Consider the following 21,574-nt stretch of genomic DNA (forward strand, 5'->3'; position numbering starts at 1 on the left):
GGAATTCAAAGAGAATCCCCTCAAAGACGAAATTCAGGAAACGGTTCTTTAGGGATTAAAATCCCATGTTTTCAGGTACACGTTATCAAGTTACGAGCTCCGTCCGATCTGATGATCCATATTTTATCTTCTAATCGTGTGGCTCATATTTCGTTTCCAAATGGAGCCCACTTTTCTGTTGGTTTGTTTCATTTATTCAAGTAAATTATAAGTTTTTTTTTTTTAATTATATATTTTATTATTATTAAATTCATTTGTGAGAAACGCCGTCGTTTCAGTCTCACCTACCGCTCACGCCAAAATCTATATAAATCTGCCAAAACGGAACCGAATATTTTCAGGAAACGAAGAGAAACAGAGAAAAAACCGTCCAGATTAAGCGGCTGTTTCACTGTCAATGGAGACGGTCATCGGAGCAGGGGGAGTAGGCGGCGGCGGCGGAGGAGGAGGAATTTCTCCGTTGAACGACGACATTCTTCGCAACATCTTAGGCAGACTTCCGGCTCGATCCTTCGCATCGGCGGCCTGCGTTTGTAAAACATGGAACTCCGTTTGCAATCGGATCCTCTGCCGCCCTAAATTCTCCTCCGCCGTGTCCCTCAATCCCTCTCTTCACGTTCGCCTTGTTCCTCTTTTATTTCTTTCGTCAATTTACTGATTGGTAATACTCGGCGTTTGATTTTCCGATGAACGGATGTATCAATTGCTCTGGCTGTCGTGTAATTTGGTTGCAGGTAGCGGTAGAGGAGGTCCTTCAGAAAGTTCTGTCGGAGCCGATTCGGCCGCATTTCGCTATTGTCTGTATCGGCGTGGAGTTCAATCTGGAAGCCGTTCACCATCTCGTATTTCTCTCATCCCTAATTTTAATCAAATTGTGTATCCTTTCATGGTCTAATTAATTAGGGTTTCGTTAGATCACTAAGGAATTGGGCTCAAGAACTCCTGTGATAACAAACGCAGCAAGAGGCATAATGGGCTTAGACGCATTAACCAATGAAGTCAAGGAGGTTTGAGCTTTAACCTAAACATTTATACACATTTAGACGTTTTTGCTGAGTTTCACAAACAAAATCCACAGGTTAAATGGGAATCAGTAGCTGATTATGATCTTGAAACTCAAGAATACAATTCAATCTTCAATAGAAATCGAGGCATTGTCCTGGCTGTCGGGTTTCTGCCCGGATTTAAGATCGATGAAATCTCGCTCCCTCGTTCGAACAAGGTAAATACTATAGAAATGTCGATGAAAATATGGATAAAATAGATGTCGAACAAACAAATAGAACCATTTTCAGGTGTTTCAAGGAGCCATGGTTGACAAGTTTATAATGGATATCAAGGACTTCACTGCCTCTGTCTCTGATTCCACATCTCCTTCCTGTATCATATTATTTGGAGTAAGTGGTTGAAATGACTTTTCAAATGCTTAAAAATGACTTTTCGAAATCGAACTAATCTTTGAGCTCTTGACTTGTTTTTCAAATGCATTCTATGGCTGCTGATTATGTTGCAGGATCATCTTGTGGATATTAAACCCATCCTTGCTAAGCTGGGTAAGTAGATAGCCAATCAATTTGCAGGTTACCCATTACTCAATCCTTTTTGACAATTGTTGGTTCCCTTTCAGATTCTGCTATGGATGAAGAGACAGTGATTGTGGGCGATGCATGTGGCTTTTTCTTGAGCAAAAGCAGAAGAACAATCAACAGTATTGAAGGGGTTTCCCTCGATGCTGTAGCTTTAGTACTTGCAAGGGACAAAATCAAGCCTCAAGGTAGCAGCAACCATTTACTTTGATTGTCTTGGGAAAGTTGGCTCGGATACTATGCCTAAGTCTAGCAGACATTGTCCTCTTTGGAATTTTCCTTTCGAGTCTCCCAGGAGAGGTTTCCACTCCCTTATAAAAAAAAATGTTTCATTTTCCTCCCAAGCCTGAAATCTCACAATCCACCCTTTTTCGGACTCTAGCGTCCTCGCTGGCACACCGCCTGGTGTCCACCCCCTTTGGGGCCTAGCGTCCTCGTTGGCACACCGCCTGGTGTCCACCCCCTTTGGGGCCTAGCGTCCTCGCTGGCACACCGCCTGGTGTCCACCCCCTTTGGGGCCTAGCGTCCTCGCTGGCACACCGCCTGGTGTCCACCCCCTTTGGGGCCTAGCGTCCTCGCTGGCACACCGCCTGGTGTCCACCCCCTTTGGGGCCCAGCGTCCTCGCTGGCACACCGCCTGGTGTCCACCCCCTTTGGGGCCCAGCGTCCTCGTTGGCACACCGCCTGGTGTCCACCCCCTTTGGGGCCCAGCGTCCTCGCTGGCACACCGCCTGGTGTCCACCCCCTTTGGGGCCCAGCGTCCTCGCTGGCACACCGCCTGGTGTCCACCCCCTTTGGGGCCCAGCGTCCTCGCTGGCACACCGCCCGGTGTCCACCCCCTTTGCGGCCCAGCGTCCTCGCTGGCACACCGCCCGGTGTCCACCCCCTTTGGGGCCCAGCGTCCTCGCTGGCACACCGCCCGGTGTCCACCCCCTTTGGGGCCCAGCGTCCTCGCTGGCACACCGCCTGGTGTCCACCCCCTTTGGGGCCCAGCGTCCTCGCTGGCACACCGCCCGGTGTCCACCCCCTTTGGGGCCCAGCGTCCTCGCTGGCACACCGCCCGGTGTCCACCCCCTTTGGGGCCCAGCGTCCTCGCTGGCACACCGCCCGGTGTCCACCCCCTTTGGGGCCCAGCGTCCTCGCTGGCACACCGCCCGGTGTCCACCCCCTTTGGGGCCCAGCGTCCTCGCTGGCACACCGCCCGGTGTCCACCCCCTTTGGGGTCCTGGCTGGCACACCGCCGGTGTCCACCCCCTTTGGGGTCCTGGCTGGCACACCGCCGGTGTCCACCCCCTTTGGGGTCCTTGCTGGCACACCGCCTGGTGTCTACCCCCTTTGGTGCCCAGCATCCTCGTTGGCACACCGCCCGTCCTCGTTGGCACACCGCTCAGTGTATGGCTCTGATACCATTTGTAACAACCCAAGCACGCTAGCAGATACTGTCATCTTTTGAGTTTTTTCTTTTGGGTTTTCCTTCAAGGTTTCTAAAACTCATATGTTAGGGAGAAGTTTCATAACCTTACAAAGAATGTTTTGTTTTCTTCTCCAACCGACAACCGACGTGGGATCTCACAGATACTGATATCAGCTTCAAGCTGGCTCTTTAAAGTTCATTGTTCTTATAGAACTGCTGCATTGCTGATAGGTTTAGGCGAAACAAGTTTCCATTTCACATCATCGACTGGAACAATCCCTTTTGGGCCAGAGTTGAGAGCTGCATCCACAAAAGTAAGAGGGTCGAGATTCACGTGGCTCTCTGCATTAATGGAAGGAGATGATGAGATCCTTTATGGGCATACCATCCTAAAGGCTCTCAAGGAAGAGGTGCCCGGATTTTTGGCTTTATTTTCGTGAACTTTCTGGGTTTTGAGTGTCTCATAAGTTGAAATTGCAGATTGAATACGACGATTTGGAAACTGATCTGTTCATTGGGGTCAGGCAAAACAGAGAACACACCATTGGTTCACAAAACTTGGGTCCTTCAACATCCTTGGCCATGTATAAAGTCTTAGGGTAAGCCCTTTTCATCTCTAAATTGATAGTCTTATAAATAGTTTTCATAGTTCAGCATCCCGCTACTTGGACTCGAACCGAGATCGGTCATGGATAGATCACTCAGGTTCAAGTCCTTAAGTAGTGCCAATTGCCCCATGTAAGCTTAGTTTTTATTTGGTAATTTGGACGATCGAGAGATGTTAATGTTGGTGTCTGTAATAGTCCAAGTTCACCGCAAGCAGATATTGTCCTCCTTAGGCTTTCCCTTCCGAGCTTCCTCTCAAGGTTTTAAAATGCACCTGCTAGGGAGAGGTTTTTTCACTCTTCAATGTTTCATTTCCCTCTCCATGATCTCACGGTGTCGGTGTCGGTGTCGGTGTCGGCATGGGTGGTGGAGTGGAGGGAAAGGGAGAGGGGTGGGGCTAGGGTTTGGGGAAAATAGGAGAAAAACTACAAAATCTTAAAGTATTAATACATAGATATACCTTTGAAATACCACAAATTTTGAACAGAGGAGACAAGGAGTATTTTGTAGTGGATGGCGTTGGAATCAGGCCAGGAGATTCCTTCTTATTCTACCATTCAGATTCCCAAACTGCTTCTTCTTCTTCCTACATTGCATTGGAACATCTTGCAACTCTAAAGCCACTGCCCATAACCAGAGCCACTGCAAATTCTAACACTGCCCCCCAGAAGAATCAAGTTTTTGGTGGCCTCATTTTCTCCTGCCATTGTCGAGGACCGGCCTATTTTGGACGTCCAAACGTCAATACATCGCCCTTTACCGAAAACTTCCCAGGAGTTCCGTTTGCCGGGGTGTTCTGTGCCAAGGAAATCGGTCGGGCCTTTACTAGGTCGATTAGGATGGAGGAGAAGGAGGAGGAGGAAGATGATGACGACAACGATGACGACGACGACGACGATGATGACAACGATAATGATGATGATTACGACGACGACAACGATGATGACGAGGACGACGAGGACGAGGATTCTATTCACCGTTGCTTGCATGTTTATAGTACAGTTTATCTAGTGATGTCTCATACAGATGGAATAGTAAATTAGTAGAACATATTGATGAACATGGTGAAAAATCAAGACTCAGAGAGACTCTTATAGCCATTTCATGTGTTATAGTTCTATCACATGAACAAAAAAATGTGTAGCCTAGCTTACTTTAAGGTTGTTTGTCTTAGTTTTGGTTTCTGTAAATTATGTCTTTAACTGAATAAGTATTTTCATTATGAAAATAATTGCAAATTATAATGTTTGTGTCAAACGTTGCAGCGGAAAACGTTCAACACATCGTTTCAACGCCACTATAAATAGCAATTTTCTTCTGTGCAGGATTTGGAATCCAAACTTGACATCCGATGGTCCATTAGTCGTTCAGTGTCACAAACTCACTCTTGGACAATTATTGTGTGACACTTGTTCTAACCCAGTAAACAAATCATCCATGTGAAATTTGGAGTTTGCGGACAATATCAGCGTATACTCGAGCGTTTAAAAAAATGTGAGCGAGGAGATACATTGAAAATAATTTTAAAGAAAGTAATGTGATAGACCCAAAAACAAATAAACGACGATTTAACATATAACCTGACTAGGAAGAATAGACAACGAGTCACATTTCCTATATTTTTTGGGGCATTCTAGCCCTGACTGACGAAGATATAATTTTGGCGATCGTTCCATGCGGCCATAGACAACACATCCTAGACAAATAAAACATGACATGATCATGTTAATCCTAAACAAATATGACATGATCACGTTATCTACTTATCTTACTCAGACTGCTCAGATTTTTTAAGCACGTTTATTTTCCTCAATCATATTATTCCTATAAAAAAATGCTTGATGGAATATATTACTTTTACCTCATAATTAAGAATATATCTTCTTTTTATTTTTTCTATATGGAATATATGTACTTTTATCTTATCTACGACACAAGTTACCTAGATTTTTACGAAATGTGTATCAACCTTATCCGCTTGAATATGCTGAGAACCTATAAATTCCCTCTAAAATTATATATTTTTTTTAAATATTCTCCAAGATAAGTCGAAGAAATTCTCAATAAATCAGAGTTTAGGGTTTCGAGTTTAGGGTTCTCGTCCTTTTATTAATAAAACTTGAACTACAAAAAGAATAGCGACAAGAGCATGCTAAAAGGGTTGGGTTCTAATATCCCACGTCGGTTATAGAGAAGAATGAAACATTATTTATAAGAGTATGAAAACGTCTATTTTAAAAATTTTCAAAGGAAGCTCGAAAGGAAAAGTCTAAAGAGAATAACATCCGCCAACGATGGTCTTGAATTGTTACATATATATTTTTCGTGGAACTCATACCGTCTTTATAATTGTTAAAGACGAAATTAAGATTATATTTATATTTAGTTATACAAACATTTCGAGTACTGAGACACCATCAGCATCTGAGACTCTTGCGGTCGTGTCAGCCACATCCTTGAGCTGGTTCAGCTGAAAATACATAAAACATTAAATAAATAATAAATAATAAATAAAAGTATGGTAAAATTAATTCTAGAGGTAAATTTTGGAAAATTTTTTACTCTCTTCTGCAGACGGCTATGCTCCTCTTGCAGACCCTTATACTGCAGTAAATTTTAATTTAACCCAACAGTTAATTTTTATAACTATAACTGATAAGAATCTCGCAGTAAAATGGATGATTTTACCTTCTTCTTGAGCTGATTTGTATGTTCTGATATAATTCGTCTCTGTCGAAAATAAAATTTAGAAAGTGTTTAATAAATTTTTAAATTATTTAATTTAAGGATTTATTAGCTACGATTTACCATTTTAGAGCGGACACGTTCGATTCCGACGCTTAGTTGTCTCTCTAACCGTTTTAACTCCTTAACTGTCAACGGTTCGAGATCCTCACCAGAAAAATGCCTGTAATTTATTATTATTATTATTATTATTTAATAAAGTGAAATAGTTAAATATTATAAACTAAATTTAAATGTACCTTAATCTTGCCTCTAAGCTGGTTATTGATCTGTTCATGTCCTCCATCTCGCTCTTCCAAACCTACAATTCAATATTAATAATGAATTTATGAGTCGGGTTGGGTCGGGTTTTTAAGGCTTTAAGCTCTTAAACTCAACATTTCTCAAATTATACAGGGCGTTTATGAGTTGGGTCGGGTTGGATTTGTAGGGCTTTAAGCTCTTAAACTCAACATTTCTCAAATTATACAGGGCGTTTATGAGTTGGGTCGGGTTGGATTTGTAGGGCTTTAAGCTCTTAAATTCAACATTTCTCAAATTATACAGGGCGTTTATGAGTTGGTTCGGGTTGGATTTGTAGGGCTTTAAGCTTTTAAACTCAACATTTCTCAAATTATACAGGGCGTTTATGAGTTGGTTCGGGTCGGGTTTCTAGGGCTTTAAGCTCTTAAACTCAACATTTCTCAAATTATACAGGGCGTTTATGAGTTGGGTCGGGTTGGATTTCTAGGGCTTTAAGCTCTTAAACACAACATTTCTCAAATTATATAGGACGTTTATGAGTTGGGTTGGGTCAAGTTTCTAGGACTTTAAACTCTTAAACTCAACATTTTTCAAACTATACAGGGCACTTATGAGTTGGGTCGGGTCTTTTTTTCTCTATATCGACCATTTCTAATGCAAACCTAGACATCGTCGTGAATTCCAGGAGTATCTCGTAACCCATAAAAACTTTCATCTATTCGAACGAAACCCATACGGTTGTTTGTATCATCGAATTTTTCGAACAACCCTAGCCCAAATCAAAATATAGAATCAATTAACTAACGAAATACCAGAGCTCGTGAAAGCGGATGGTCGAATTGTGATTGGCCGACGTACTTTCTGTACCTAGCTAAGGTTCCATCTATGCTGTTGCAAAATTAAACCAAAACACACACCAAGCGTAAATATATTTCAATTTTGTATCTAATAATAAAGCTCGGAAATATAAATATATAAATATATAAATAAATAAAAAAAAAAAGAGAAAAAGAAGTAGGAACTCATGGCTGGAGAACTGGTAGGCCTTGCCGGAGGGGGAGAAGATGACGACGGCGACCTCGGCGTCGCAGAGAACGGCCAGCTCATAAGCTTTCTTCAAAACGCCATTCCGACGTTTCGAGAAGCTCACTTGCCGACTTGTCGGATTTTCAATTCTCTTCACCTCAACTTTGCCTCTTCCCATTTTCTTTTTATTATTATTTTTTTTTTATTACAAAAATAGATAAAACTATGAGGCTCAGAGAATTAAGTTTCCTTCATATATTTATATTTATTTATATATATATATATATATATATATATATATATATATATAGCGCATTAAAATAAATAAAAAATAAAAATAAAATACATGGTTTAAATTTGGCGGCGTTTAATAATATATAATAATAATAAAATATAAATAAAATAAATAATGAAAATTGACCGCGCCACAAAGACAGGAAATTATATGATTCGAAGATGAGATTGATTGTATGATACGACACCGTTTCATTTTCTAACCTAATAATATATATATATATATATATTGACTGGTTGGATAATAATTTTTTTAAAATAAATTATTTAAAAGTTTTAAATAATTCTAAATAAAATATTTTATTAAAAATTGTAATATAAATTATTTGATGGTATATATATATATATTAACTGGTTGGATAATACTTTTTAAAAAATAAATTTTTAATTTTTTTTTTAAATAATTCTAAATAAAATATTTTATTATCGAGTTGATAAATGATTAAATTAAAATTGTAATATAAATTATTTGATGGGAATTTGATGTAATATCTCTTATAATTACTTTCCAAGAAAATAAAAATTAAATTATGGTTATGCAAATTTATTTAATATTTTATTTAAATTATAACAAAATTGACGTCAACCTATCAAATTCTCGTATCGAATCATAGTAAAGGAGAAGAATAATTATTATTCTTTATTCTCTAATATTCTCATCATACTGATGAAGATAATAGAATATATACTCGTTCCACCTAATTTTAAATTAGATTTAGAGACGTTTAAAAAGATTCGATGATCTGAAAAACCCTATTAATCTGATATATTTTGAATTAAATTAATTTTTTTTTCAAAAATTTTCGTACCAATAAAGATAATATCCGATAAAATATTTTATAATGGAATCGAAATAGCAATGTATAATTAATAATTTATTTTTTTAAAATAAATCCAATATCATTAGTTTACTAAAATTAGTAATATGTATGAGCTTTTACGAGAGCGAATGAAAGAGTGACACGTCATGATCATATGATGTGATGGCTCAACCCATCATCGAAATTAGACCACAAAATAAAAAATGTAAATTCAATCCCACTAGATCAACTTTTTTTTTTTTTTTTTTTTTTTTTTTTCATTTTTTCTTCAAAAAGAAATCCGAACGTTACGAATTTTGATTGGGCTATGCGGTTCCAATTCAAATATTACATAAAGTATGTGGGCCGTTAAGTGTCTTTATCTATTCATTTGGAGCGCCACGTGTCGCAATCCAATACGATGTTATTGTGTCACTGAGTACGTCAAAGAGGATGACCAGTTTAAGTGGGAGAAAATGTCATGATTATATTATGAAGACAGTAAGTTGTGATCCCACATGCAGACCGATAATGTGGTGACTGTCTGACGCCTATCCGATCACACGAGTGTTATGATGCGACCGAGGAGGACGATATATACTAAGAAGAGTGTGCATTAAAGCCAAGTTGAGGCATAAGTAAGGTTGGAGAAGGTCGAGTAGGGTCCTAAGTCATAACCTCAAAAGTCAAAGTTTTGATATGTGACTCTGAAGTTAAGTCCGTCAATATAAAAGATGAAAGGTCGGACACCCAACCGATGCTTTAGGGACTGTATAACCACTTGCCAAAATCATGTCTACTCCAAAAAAACATGAGAAAATGTCTCAAAATAGACTATAAGGAGGTATGGTGTCAAGTCTCTGTCACCCTGAGACCTTTTAGCCTAAGCGAGCTATCTTGTGGCACATATGTTTATCACAACGTGGGTGAGCGTTGCAAGACGATCGTCTCGAGCGACTTCCTCTGAAATGGGTTTTTCAAGGACAATATCAGACGACACGAGTGCTCCGATATTACGCCTCCAGCCATGTGTCGGAGGTAGTATATGCACTCACTATTCAGTATAGAGTCAGTAAGTGGTTGTGTAAGGACACAAGAGGGTTTGTGCCACGATATAACCTGGATGTCTAGGATGCCCTGGCGATATGATTGACACATGGGCTTATTCTTGATAGAGCAAGCTACGATGGTTGAAGCCGTCCTTAAGACTTGGAATGACATCACGATGCGTGAGCCATGTTGTTGGGAATCAAGATGATGACAAGATGAGATGCGACGACAACATTGAGTTGTATAACTTGGCCAAGTGTAGATGCAAGTCGGCTAAAATCGATAACGATTGAACATACAAGCCAAGATAGATTAAACGAACATTTTTAATTGAGACTTCATAACTTTCAATCCTATTTATATTTCCTTTTTTAGCAGAATATTATGTTTCATATTATTATCGAGGGCTATGATTAAATAATTTATCATTTTCCACACATTATTAGTCTTTATCTTATCTTTGTTTCGAATAAATTCAAATCCAATAAAAAAAAATGAGTGTAAAGAAGAAAATTATGGGTAATATAGACTTATATTTGATGGGACATATGCAAAGATTATTAAAATTGTCGAATATCTGTCATGAATTAAGAAATTGTCCAATAACGGATCGACAAGTGTCCTCTACTTTATGAGAACATAAAATTTGGAGCATTTTTATTATAAGCTCAAATTATGACAACCAAGCTAAGAATTGATGTGGCATATAATAAAAAAATAATATTCACACACAAAAAAAGCATATAATTATTTGAAAATGCCAAAATGGGTTAGCTTAGAATGTACGAAGATCTTATCATTTATTTTATTTTTAAAATAAATCAATATCAAATAATACCTTTTCAATTTAATTTATATTATTTAATAAATAAATAAAACTCTCAAAATAAATAAATTATTATTTAATTTAAATAGCTTGATTTAACATGTAGAGACAAGCTCCATTCGACATGCTTCGCTCATGTGTGTATATATGTATATATATATATATATATATGAATTGGCCCTAAAAGACCTTCTGTGCTATCTTAAGAAAGGCGAAAAGCTTCCATTTTGAGACTGCGATGCAACTCATCGCGGAGCACTTTCTCACTTCTTTAGTAAGATTTAGTGTGAAATTCTACCCTATTCGGTTTATTGATTCCGAGATGAACTCCACTGCATCTTTCTCATGTCATTTCTCCTTCTCAAAACTATTTTCAAGTGATGAGATAGAGGAATTCCTCACGATGAGAGGGACGACCTTGGAAGAACGAGGAATTCCTCCTTATGGTATCGTATTCATTCTCCCATTCACGCCTTTGTTATATGTTCTAATGGAATTTTCTTTCGTAGGCTCAAAAACGAGTCGGTCATTCTTCAAATGTTTGTTGATTGGCCGGCTGATATGGGATAACCTATTTGAAAGAAAGAGATTTGTGTAACGACTTATATATATATATATATATATATATATATATATATCAAAGATTATATTATATTATTGAAATTTAAAATTTTTAAAAATTATATTTAATGATATAAAATATTTATTGATTTATTAGGATGTTTTAAAATTTTTTTAATAAAAAAATATTAGAGAATTTCTTTTCGCCATAAGAACGCTGTCTAGTTAAAAAGTAAAAGAAAAAGAAAATAAAAAGAAAAATACCGTCGACAGCAGGGTTCGAACCTGCGCGGGCGAAGCCCAACAGATTTCAAGTCTGTCTCCTTGACCACTCGGACATATCGACTTTTTGTTAACAAATTTAAATTTTAATTTAAAATCTATTTTATTTTTTTAGCTTATCTCAATTACGTGGATAGGCGGCAATGCGATTGAGGAACAGAACGAAACATGAGTTCGCTCCATTTTCGCCCCGCCCTGGTTTCGCCATGGAAGAAGAAGAGCAACAACAACCAGTTCCTCTCCGCCGTGCTCAATCGAACCTCTCCTCCTTCCATGGCGGCTCTTCCAAATTCAAATCACAAACCAATTTTCATCTCTCATCTCCTTTCTTTCGCCCTCTCCATAACCCTCACTTCGCCATTTCCTTCCCTCGCAATCCCTTCCTTCAACTCCCTCTCCTCTCCCCTTTCTCCCACCACTCCTTTTTCTCAATCCAAGGACTTACCAATCGGACTTGAAAACGGGTACGCTCTCAATTCTTCTCGTTAATCTCTGCATTTCTTCTGTAATTTCTCTTGATTGTCTCGCTCACAGCATGAACTATCGCCAATTTCTTTCTGCCCTAATTTTGCATTCGTCTTCTTAACTGAATCATTGATAATTTAGCTACATGTTGTCTTGATATTGCAGGAAGATTAGACCCTGTCCTTCGATCAATCCGTCGTGTGTTTCTACAAACCCCAAATCGTCATCGTTTGCTTTCCCTTTAAGCATTCCTGAGAGTTTTACTGGGAATCCGATTCAGGTTTTAGTTCTCTTAAAGCTCTGTATCACTTGCTTGAATGTTGTTTTACGTTAGTGGCTTCTTATAGTGTTGTCTTTCATGATTCTGCTCTACTTCGTTTATTTGCAGAAGCTGCAGGAAGTGATCCTTGAAACGCAGAGGAATGCAAAGATTCAGATGGTGGAAGATACCCCATATGGTAATTGAACTGAAATTATCAATAGTTTATTTGAAATTTACATTACAAATTGATATACCTCCCTATGTTCTTATTGAACTGCTGAGATAGAGATGAGATTGGACTCTGTTTATTAGTAAGCCAACCTATCTAGGTTATTCTTTTGAATTTCGTAGTGTTTTGACATAGTGATAGAAGTGAATCCTTGTTTTGATCCCGAAACACTTAAAAACGTAGCTAATAGGTCCTTAAACTTTCAAGGTGACATCTCGTAAGTTTCTAAACAGTAAAAAGTGTCCAATGAATGGAACTGTTCATGTTTCAAGTTTGTGTTCAAACTTTAAAAGTCTTGAAAATTATGTACATTTGGCACAAAAGCGAAAGTTTATTTGTTACCTATTAAATACAAAATCACTTTTAGTTTATAAGTGTGAGATCCCACATCGGTTGGAGAGGAGAACAAAGCATTCTTTATAAGAGTGTGGAAACCTCTTCCTAGTAGACACGTTTTAAAACTGTGAGGCTGACGGCGATGCGTAACGGGCCATAGCGGATAATATCTACTAGCAGTGGGCTTGGGCTGTTACAAATGGTATCAGAGCCAAACACTGGGAAGTGTGCCAGCGAGGACGCTGGGTCCCAAGGGGGTGAATTTTGAGATTCCACATTGGTTGGAGAGGAGAACGAAACATTCCTTATAAGGGTGTGGAAACCTCTCCCTAGCAGACGTGTTTTAAAACCGTAAGGCTGATGACGATACGTAATGGGTCAAAGCGGATAATATCTGTTAGCGGTGGGTTTGGGTTGTTACAATAAGCCTATTAGATGTTTTTGTAGTTCAAGAACTTATTAGACATAAAGTTCGTACAGTTTTACTTCAATCCCATGTGATGTCACTTCCTCTCGTGTATATCTCATGTTAATATCTCGAGCCTAACGCATAAGATAGAGTTCCTTACCCTATTAAGCTCGTAAGCCTATTAGATATTTTTGTAGTTCAAGAACTTATTAGAAGACATAAATTTCGTACAATTTAGCTTGAATCCCATGAGATGTCACTTCCTCTCGTGTAGATCTCATGTTAATATCTCGAGCGTAACGCATAAGATAGAGATCCTTATACAAGAACATGCATCCATGATTATCACAGGTCAGTACATGGAAGCTGAGGTTGATGGGAACTTTGGGCGGGACGTGATTGAGTTTTTGGTGAGAGGAGATGTGGCTGCTTACAGGATAATGGCAGCAAAAGTGACTTATGTGTATCCTTTCACAACTGCTTTAGGGGACTCCAAAGGACAGGAAGAACGAATGAAGAAGATCATAGAAGAGTTGGATTGGTATTCTCCAACCTTTGAATCTATGGTTGACTAATCCAAATCCTGTTTGTTTCTTCTGTATTCTTTGTTTTCTTCCCATTCCTTTGTAGTCACTACACTTGATGAGCTCATATGTATGATGAGCTCGAGTTTAGCTCGGTTCCATTGGTTAAGACATCTTCCAACCGTTGTATTATTATTCTTGACATTCGATTAATGTTTCAAAACTACCCTTGAAGTGAAAATACACATGTCTAAATGTCTTGTTTTTTTAGACAAGCATTCTAGTCACTATCTGTATCCGCTTTTGCTTGTTACGTAACGTTATCGACCTCACAGTTTTAAAACTCGTCTATTAGGGAGAGGTTGTCACACCCTTATAAGAAATCCTCCATTTCCCTCTCCAATTGACATCGTTCCCCTCTCCAACCGATGTGATATGTTACAATCCACCTCATTGGAGCCAGCGTTTTTGCTGGCACATCGTTTGATGTCTGGGTCTGATACCATTTGTATAAAACTCAACCCAAGCCCACTACTAGTAAATATTGTTCGTTTGGGTCACCATTTGTATAAAACCCAGCCCGAGCCCACTGCTAGTAACCAAGCTCACTACTAGTAAATATTGTTCGTTTGGGTCACCATTTGTATAAAACCTAGCTCAAGCTCACTGCTAGTAAATATTGTTCGTTTGGGTCCTTTACATATCATTATCATACTCACAGTTTTAAAACATGTCTGTTGAGATTTCTACACCTTTATAAAAAGTTTAAAAATATGTAAATTATATATATAATCTAAATAATTAAATAAAAGAGTAAAAGTATACGGGTGGTTAAAAAAATCATTAGGTTAAAAATATTTATGGTAATTAACCTTTTACAAAAATAAAAATTTAATTTCTATGGTACAAATTTCCATAAAAAAATTAAATGTACAAATTTTATTATTTAATGATTTTGACTTTATAACTTTATACCTAATAAACTTCTAATTATAGAAATTTCATTAAATTTGAATAATAATTTTCACATTAAGAAGTAAATCAGTATAAATTTTAAGTCAAACATAAATTCCATGACCGTTGACCATAGGTGATTTTTATTATATATATATATAATCTTTTGTATCATTATTTACCGTACTTTAGCCCCAAAGAAGCCCACCGTAGCCGATGATTCAAGGGTACTTTCGGGAATTCAAATATTGCGACAGTCCATCAATTTTGACCCAATGAATCCCTAATCTTGCAGCGCGCGCCTCAAAGTATTTAATCCTCCACGCGGCCATAACCCCATCAAAAGCGAAACCAAATTTCGGTGAACATTTCGATTGTTGTTCTGTTGACGTTCCCTTCGCAACAAGGAGTAATGGATGCCGTAGATTCTGTCGTTGATCCTCTCAGAGAGTTCGCTAAGGACAGCGTTCGTCTCGTTAAGAGATGTCACAAACCCGATCGAAAAGGTATGTTTCTTTCTTTGATATTGTTTTGCATGGATCTGATTTAATCGAGGATATAGATTTTGTTTTTTTGTTTCAATTTTACTCATTCAACGTTGTGGTGGTGTAGAATTCACTAAGGTTGCCGTCCGTACCGCCATCGGTTTCGTTGTGATGGGATTCGTAGGCTTCTTTGTGAAGCTAATCTTTATTCCGATCAACAACATCATCGTCGGATCTGGTTAGATTAGGTATGCATCCAATTTAATAGATCTATGTTTTTCCGTTTTCGATCTGGCTTGTATTTGTTCTGCATTGTGCTCCTACTGTCGATGTTGTTTGCTATTATCGGACGGATCGGCGAAAGAAGGTTGCTTCGTGAAATTTTTGGTTGATGAGCGTTACGATGAGATTATTCCTTCTTAAATTTTTGTTCGATCCACGCGCATGCAATGTTTATCGATTCTTATGAAATATCTTCGTGCATGACGGATCCAAACGATTGAAGATCGCACGACTCACATTGATGCCTTTTATATCTTATTGCTCCTAATGTTCAAGACGTTCTAGCTCTGGATTTGCGTTTGTTTCCCTTTCTTAGATTACTTTGGTTGCCATTGAGAATCGCTAGGAAACTTTATAGAAGCAGCATTCTGTTAGCTAACTCCTAGGCTTCTATCCCTGTTGGAATGAATCTTTCTTAGTGCCGTCCTTCAGATGATGTGGTTTCAATGTTTTAAATCTAGTTTGTTCCCTTATCTTCTTTGTATATTAAACTATTGACTTTGTAATTTTCTAACTTTCCTTGGTAGTTTGCTTCTTACCTTCCACTTCTTTGAAACTTTATGAACATCATAATTGGCGTATTGTCTGATATGGTTCTCGGAGAAACTTTGGGAAGGAATTATGTACCGGATAGCGGTGAGGTATGTATATTTTGAACTGGTTGTGGATGTTAGCATTTCATCTACTGCCCATCTCACTGTGTGCATGCACATTTATTCTTAGTCATTTGAAAAACATTTGTTGATTAGAGGTGACAGCAGGCAAGCCAATATGGAAGGAGCGCAATTGCCCCTCTTAGTTTTTGTTAAAAGATTATATGTAAAGAACGTTAGGATGTAAAAATTTGCCCCTCTTAAGTAAGTTTCTAGCTCCGCCCATGAGAGGTGTACCATTTTTTCCAACTTCATTTCCTCTCTCATTCACCCCTTTATTCTTCTTTTCATTTTTTACCCGTTCTTCATCTTCCACTGAAAGAATGAACAAGGTTTTTACTGTTTCTAGATACCTTCTGTAGCAACATGTCGCTAGAATCTAGCCATTCTATTGGTGTAGATAGTTTTTGAATGTTGGATCAAAATGACGTGGAGATGGAAAGTGGTGGAGGCTATAAGTGTAAGATATTGAAGCAGGGAGTATCTGTTAAAGTAGTGTTTAGTTTGCTAACAAACACCGAAACCAAAAGGTTGGAAGTGAGAAACTCCGGAATTAGTTTGCAGGAATTGGAAGCCTGTGTTTGGAATTTACAAAACTGAAGGATTTAGTGGTAGTTATGTGAGAAAGAGACCAATATTAGTATACCATGCATTAAAATAAACAACCTTGGATTGATCTAGTTGTCTATGAGAGTCATGTATCTAAGTCGACTTAGAGAGGAAAGATTTTAAGCGATGGTCACCACCTAAGTCGAATTGAATATCCTACGAGTTCCCTTACCGTAACTCAATGTTGTGGGCTTAGACAGGAACAAGGAATTGTCAAGGTGTGCCCAAGCTTGCTGACTCAGAGACCTGCTCCTACAGACTCTTGCTTGCTCAAATGCTCCCTTTGAGTAAATAGTTCCTTTAAAAAAGATCGAGTTAGCGAGTGTTCGTTCTGGAAATTAAGAACGTCTCTTTTTACTTTCCTTAAAGCACTTCTTTCTAGTCCGTAGTGATAATTATAAAGGTGTAGCTTGCATGTTTACTGCATTATTTTGGGACCTTCATTTCCTCTTAATTTGTTCAAGTTGTGATTGTTTATTGATGTTCCGCACATTAGATCTGCTTGTCTTCCCTCCTTCAGCATCATTCATGAAAATTTGTTTTGGTGTTCTTATATGCCTTCAAGGATAGAACAACCCCATCATTTCTTTTTCCCTTTCAGCCCCTGCACGGATTCAATAAGTCAAATCGTGTTGAATGTTATCAAAAGCTTATGTCGTCGGTTAATTAGACCCTAATTTTGTTTTGCCAATGGATTTTCAGGTCACGATGAAGTACGTAGGTGATGGCGTCTAGCGGCTGGCAGTCACGGTTTAGTACAATCTGTGTTCACTGAGGAATACTTAGCATTAGCTCTCCTTTCGAACTTTAAATCTGCGTGCGTAAATTTGAGTGAACCTTAGGATATGTGGAAACTTTTCTTTTCATATTAAAGAGCTTTATTTATATCTCAATGTTATAACATGTTCTTTTTCTCTACTTGGGTATAAAATTTCTAAACAATACTTAGCCTGTAGCAGAAATCTTCAACAATTTAATGGTGGTGTGGATAACAAATTTATGCATATCGATATGCAGCTGGGTATTGTTCTTTACAATATATCATCATTGTGGTTCAGGACGAGCATTATCATTATGGTTCAAAATTATCGTCCTGATTACCAGCTTGATATTCATCACAATCCTAATGCAAACTATCCCCTTTTGCACTACCATCCTATTGAAGTAAAAGAACCATTTCTCAACTATCGACCTGTGAAACGTCATCCAAAACAATTTCTCGGAGGGCCTGCTGCCTATTGAAACGAAACAACTCATTGGTTGTCAAATTTGGGATCCTTGGAGAGGAGAACGAAACATTTTTTATAAAGGTGTATGAAAACCTCTCCCTAAAAAACGTGTTTCAAAACCTTGAGAGGAGGAAGTTCAGAAAGGAAAACTCAAAAAAGACAAGGAAAAGTCCAAAAAGTACAATATAAGTTCAAAGTACAATATGTGCTGGTAGTGGGTTTAATTGTTACAAATGGTATTAGAGTCTCGACACTGGGCGGTGTGCCAGGAAGGATGAACGAGATCCCACGTGGGCGGTGTGCCAAGAAGGACGAACGAGATCCCACGTGGGCGGTGTGCCATCAAGGACAAACGAGATCCCACTTTGGCGGTGTGCCATCAAGGACGAACGAGATCTCACATGAGCGGTGTGCCAACAAAGACGAACGAGATCCCACATGGGTGAACGAAACACTCTTTACAAAGGTGTGTAGAATCCTTCCCTAGTAGACGAATTTTAAAACCGTAAGACTGATGATGATATAATAACTAGCTCGATTTAGCTTTGCTAGCCCTTCCAACTCTGATTGTAGCCATCATGATGCTTCAATTACAAGAAACCGTTCAAACTTACGTAGTATATATATATTAAGGAAATTTCAATCCGTAACAGTTCCATACAATGGATATTACAATGAAGCCGAAACACATGACAAACAAACTACTCATCATTCAGCAGCTTGGGACGCTGCCATTGTAGTATCAAACGATGTCTTCCTAATCAAAAGACAAATGATCCTAGAAGGATTTGCATGTGTATTATCAAGACTGCACAACACAAAGTCAGGCCTATGTAGAAGAGGATTCAAACGTTCCCCACCAACAACAAAAGCAGTCGCGTCGAGAAGCACGTGCCATGAGTTCCGATGAGCCTCCGACACCCAATGCAACGAGTATCGAGTCCCGTTTACATCAGCTGGATAAGAAAACAACCCTTTTGGACTATGCTTACACTTCCTTCTAAAGTACTGACTAAGTTGAGATCCTTTAATCCTCAAATCCAACCAACTCTCCGGTGCTTCTATCACTTTAGACTCCTTGAAACTTGCAAACTCTTTAATACAATCTCCTTCATCTCTTATCACTGTCATGTAGTAATTCCCTCTGAAAAAAGGGTAAGCTTCTCCTACAAGCATCATGGCTAGCCTATAACTTGGTATGAACAGAACAAGATACTCTTCATCAGGCAGTCCACAATGCTTCAAAACTTTGTTTTGAGCTTGAATTTCAGGAATTGATATGAAACTCCCTGGAAATGAACATTTCATGGTGAGAATATCTAGCAATCTTGATGGCTCCAATGGGGTTCCTTCCAAGTTCGGAAGGTTGCTTCCGAACGACGGTGTCGAAGGCTCTCTCGGGATGTTTCTCGGCGACTTTCGCCAATCATCCGACGTGGTTTGATCCGTTGATTCCTCGTTGATGCAAAGGCAAGAAAGATCTATCTTTTCTCCATCTAGTTGTGCATATTGTGGATACTTGGCTAATACATATTGTTCTACATATTGCCTTTCTGCTGGTGTTATAGGACCTGACCATCTTAGATCAAGGCCAGTGATGGTGGAAATCGCCTCTGCTATGATATGAGGAGGTATCATTGTAAGAGCTTTCTGTATCAAACACAAAATTCAGCCAAATTCAAGCAAGAAACATGAGAAATGTTCTTAAGAGTTCATCATGAAGATTCACCTTCACTCCCATACTACTTGGCCTGAAAACATCTGTAGATGCCTTGATGTCTGTGACATTGGTTGAATCTTGAGTTTGACCTTCCATCAAGGCCTAATTCATTGAAAACAAGAAAACCCATCAGCCATTTGAGTCAAAAGAGAGAGAAAAAGATAGGAGAGAGAGAGAGGATGAACCCAGAAATCCATACCTGAGATCCAATAAGCACACGAAATTCTTCTTCAATGTTCTTGTTCAATCTTCAAATTTGTTTCTTACAAGGTTTATGATCATCTGTTTAGAAGAACACTGTCATAAAGGCTATTGCTTGATCTTAAAAAGCTAGCTTGGGCTTGCAGCAGAGTAGCAGAGGAGCAGAGGAGAGCATACCATGTATGAAATGATGGAAGATTTGATAGCAGAGATGATGGAGGAAGAGGGAGAAATGGGTAGCAATTAAGAAGTCAAACTGAGAAAGACTTGTTGTTCATGTATAATTGGCTTCTAAATGAATTAATAAAGGCCACTAGGAAGAACATAAACAATATATATTTGGTGTAGTTGAGAAGACTTGGCCAAACTCATTCGATGAGCGGAAAATAATCATTTTAAGGGTGTGGAAACCTCTACTTAGTATATGCGTTTAAAAATTTTGAGGAAGAATCTAAAAAGGACAATATATGTTAGCGGTGAGCTTAGGTTGTTACAAATGATATTAGAGCGAGACATTGAGCGATGTGCCAATGAGGAAGATGGTGGACATGAGACGGTGTGACACTGGATGAAGGGGGTGAACACGAGACGGTGTGCCTCCAAGCGGGGTGGGTGGGGGGTCCTACATCGATTGGATAATGGAGTGAGTGCCAGTGAGGACGCTGGGCCCTAAAGGAGGGTGGATTGTGAGATCCCACATTGGTTGGGGAGGAGAATGAAACATTTTTACAAGGGTGTGGAAACCTCTCCCTGGCATATGCATTTAAAAAACCTTGAAGGGGAAGCCCGAAAGGAAAAGTCCAAAGAGGACAATATCTACTAGTGGTGGGCTTGAGCTGTAACAAATGGTATCAGAGTCAAACATCAGACGATATGCCAGCGAGGAGGCTGAGCCTCAAACGGAGTGGACCCTGAAGGGGGTGGGTTGGGAGGTCCCACATTGATTGGGGAGGAAAACGAAGTATACTTTATAAGGATGTGGAAACCTCTTCCTAGCATACGCGTTTAAAAAAACCGAGGGGAATCCTAAAAGGTTGTCCATAGAGAATAATATCTGCTAGAGGTGGGCTTGAGCTGTAACAAATGGTATCAGAGTCAAACATCAGACGATATGCCAACGAGGAGGCTGAGCCTCAAAGGGGGTGGACACGAGGCGGTGTACCAACAAGGACGCTGGGCCCTGAAGGGGGGTGAGTTGGGAGGTCCCACGTCGATTGGAGAAGGGAATGAGTGCTAGCGAGGACGCTGAGCCCCAAAAGGAGGTGGATTGAGCTGCTACACTATGACGTGCAGAAGAAGCATCGACGTCAGTTGGGTTTTGTATGAATGTGAAGGGAAAGAATATGCCATTATGAAATGCTGAAGCAAACATATTACAAACAGACAATCGTCATATGATAATATTAAAATCTGTCTTAAAAGCTTTTACAACACCAATTTGACATTAAATAATACACATTATTTCATTGATGACTTGGTCCTCGACAAAGACCTGCATTTCAATTTCAAAACAAAAAGCTCACTTTTAATGTTAGTGATGTTCTATTTTAATTGTTTTTGTCCCTTTCGACTCACCTTTCAACCACCTCTTCGTTCTTAAATCTTTTTGTGCGATCCCACGTCGGTCGGAGAAGAGAACGAAACATTTCTTATAAGGGTGTAGAAACTTCTCCCTAATCGAATCTTTTCAAAACTGTGAGGTTAACGATGATATGTAACGAGATAAAGTGGACAATATCTCCTACCAGTAGGCTTGGGCAAGCCAAGCATCGGGTGATGTGCT

General features: G+C 39.0%; 5 protein-coding genes and 1 non-coding gene across 7 annotated transcripts; 3 read left to right on the forward strand and 3 right to left on the reverse strand.

Annotated features, from left to right (window-relative positions):
- The first annotated feature begins 341 nt into the window (after positions 1–341).
- On the forward strand, positions 342–4,863 carry LOC111802470 (F-box/LRR-repeat protein At5g63520). Of its 2 annotated transcripts, none has more exons than XM_023686853.2 (10): positions 342–616; positions 735–842; positions 915–1,007; positions 1,079–1,222; positions 1,296–1,397; positions 1,514–1,553; positions 1,628–1,774; positions 3,232–3,410; positions 3,481–3,599; positions 4,094–4,863. In XM_023686853.2, exons 1-10 carry the CDS (start codon positions 398–400, stop codon positions 4,647–4,649), a joined length of 1,707 nt encoding a protein of 568 aa, XP_023542621.2. In that variant the 5' UTR covers positions 342–397; the 3' UTR covers positions 4,650–4,863. The 2 variants fall into 2 exon arrangements, with proteins under 2 accessions (XP_023542621.2, XP_086983020.1); XM_087126894.1 differs by having other exon boundaries at positions 1,305–1,397.
- Positions 4,864–5,868: 1,005 nt separating this feature from the next.
- On the reverse strand, positions 5,869–7,842 carry LOC111802584 (MADS-box transcription factor 6). The gene is made up of 7 exons (XM_023687007.2): positions 7,617–7,842; positions 7,407–7,482; positions 6,591–6,652; positions 6,415–6,514; positions 6,295–6,336; positions 6,169–6,210; positions 5,869–6,076 (listed from the first exon to the last, which is right to left on the reverse strand). The coding sequence occupies exons 1-7, from the start codon at positions 7,796–7,798 to the stop codon at positions 5,993–5,995; spliced, it is 588 nt and encodes a 195-aa protein (XP_023542775.2). The 5' UTR covers positions 7,799–7,842; the 3' UTR covers positions 5,869–5,992.
- A 3,573-nt stretch (positions 7,843–11,415) lies between these two features.
- TRNAS-UGA (transfer RNA serine (anticodon UGA)) lies at positions 11,416–11,497 on the reverse strand. Its single transcript has one exon. It is a non-coding gene; the product is annotated as a tRNA-Ser (tRNA).
- A 70-nt stretch (positions 11,498–11,567) lies between these two features.
- Positions 11,568–13,945, forward strand: LOC111802568 (thylakoid lumenal 17.9 kDa protein, chloroplast). Its single transcript, XM_023686982.2, has 4 exons — positions 11,568–11,897; positions 12,064–12,178; positions 12,287–12,356; positions 13,486–13,945. Exons 1-4 carry the CDS (start codon positions 11,602–11,604, stop codon positions 13,707–13,709), a joined length of 705 nt encoding a protein of 234 aa, XP_023542750.1. The 5' UTR covers positions 11,568–11,601; the 3' UTR covers positions 13,710–13,945.
- A 977-nt stretch (positions 13,946–14,922) lies between these two features.
- On the forward strand, positions 14,923–17,559 carry LOC111802606 (protein transport protein Sec61 subunit gamma). The gene is made up of 3 exons (XM_023687041.2): positions 14,923–15,118; positions 15,225–15,345; positions 17,344–17,559. The coding sequence occupies exons 1-2, from the start codon at positions 15,025–15,027 to the stop codon at positions 15,338–15,340; spliced, it is 210 nt and encodes a 69-aa protein (XP_023542809.1). The 5' UTR covers positions 14,923–15,024; the 3' UTR covers positions 15,341–15,345; positions 17,344–17,559.
- Positions 17,560–18,070: 511 nt separating this feature from the next.
- On the reverse strand, positions 18,071–19,834 carry LOC111802535 (uncharacterized). The gene is made up of 3 exons (XM_023686941.2): positions 19,790–19,834; positions 19,600–19,692; positions 18,071–19,520 (listed from the first exon to the last, which is right to left on the reverse strand). Exons 2-3 carry the CDS (start codon positions 19,684–19,686, stop codon positions 18,579–18,581), a joined length of 1,029 nt encoding a protein of 342 aa, XP_023542709.2. The 5' UTR covers positions 19,687–19,692; positions 19,790–19,834; the 3' UTR covers positions 18,071–18,578.
- Between the last annotated feature and the right edge of the window lie 1,740 nt (positions 19,835–21,574).

Source organism: Cucurbita pepo, chromosome 9 (assembly GCF_057944985.1).
Source record: "Cucurbita pepo subsp. pepo isolate OVF chromosome 9, ASM5794498v1, whole genome shotgun sequence".
Taxonomy (NCBI): domain Eukaryota; kingdom Viridiplantae; phylum Streptophyta; class Magnoliopsida; order Cucurbitales; family Cucurbitaceae; genus Cucurbita; species Cucurbita pepo.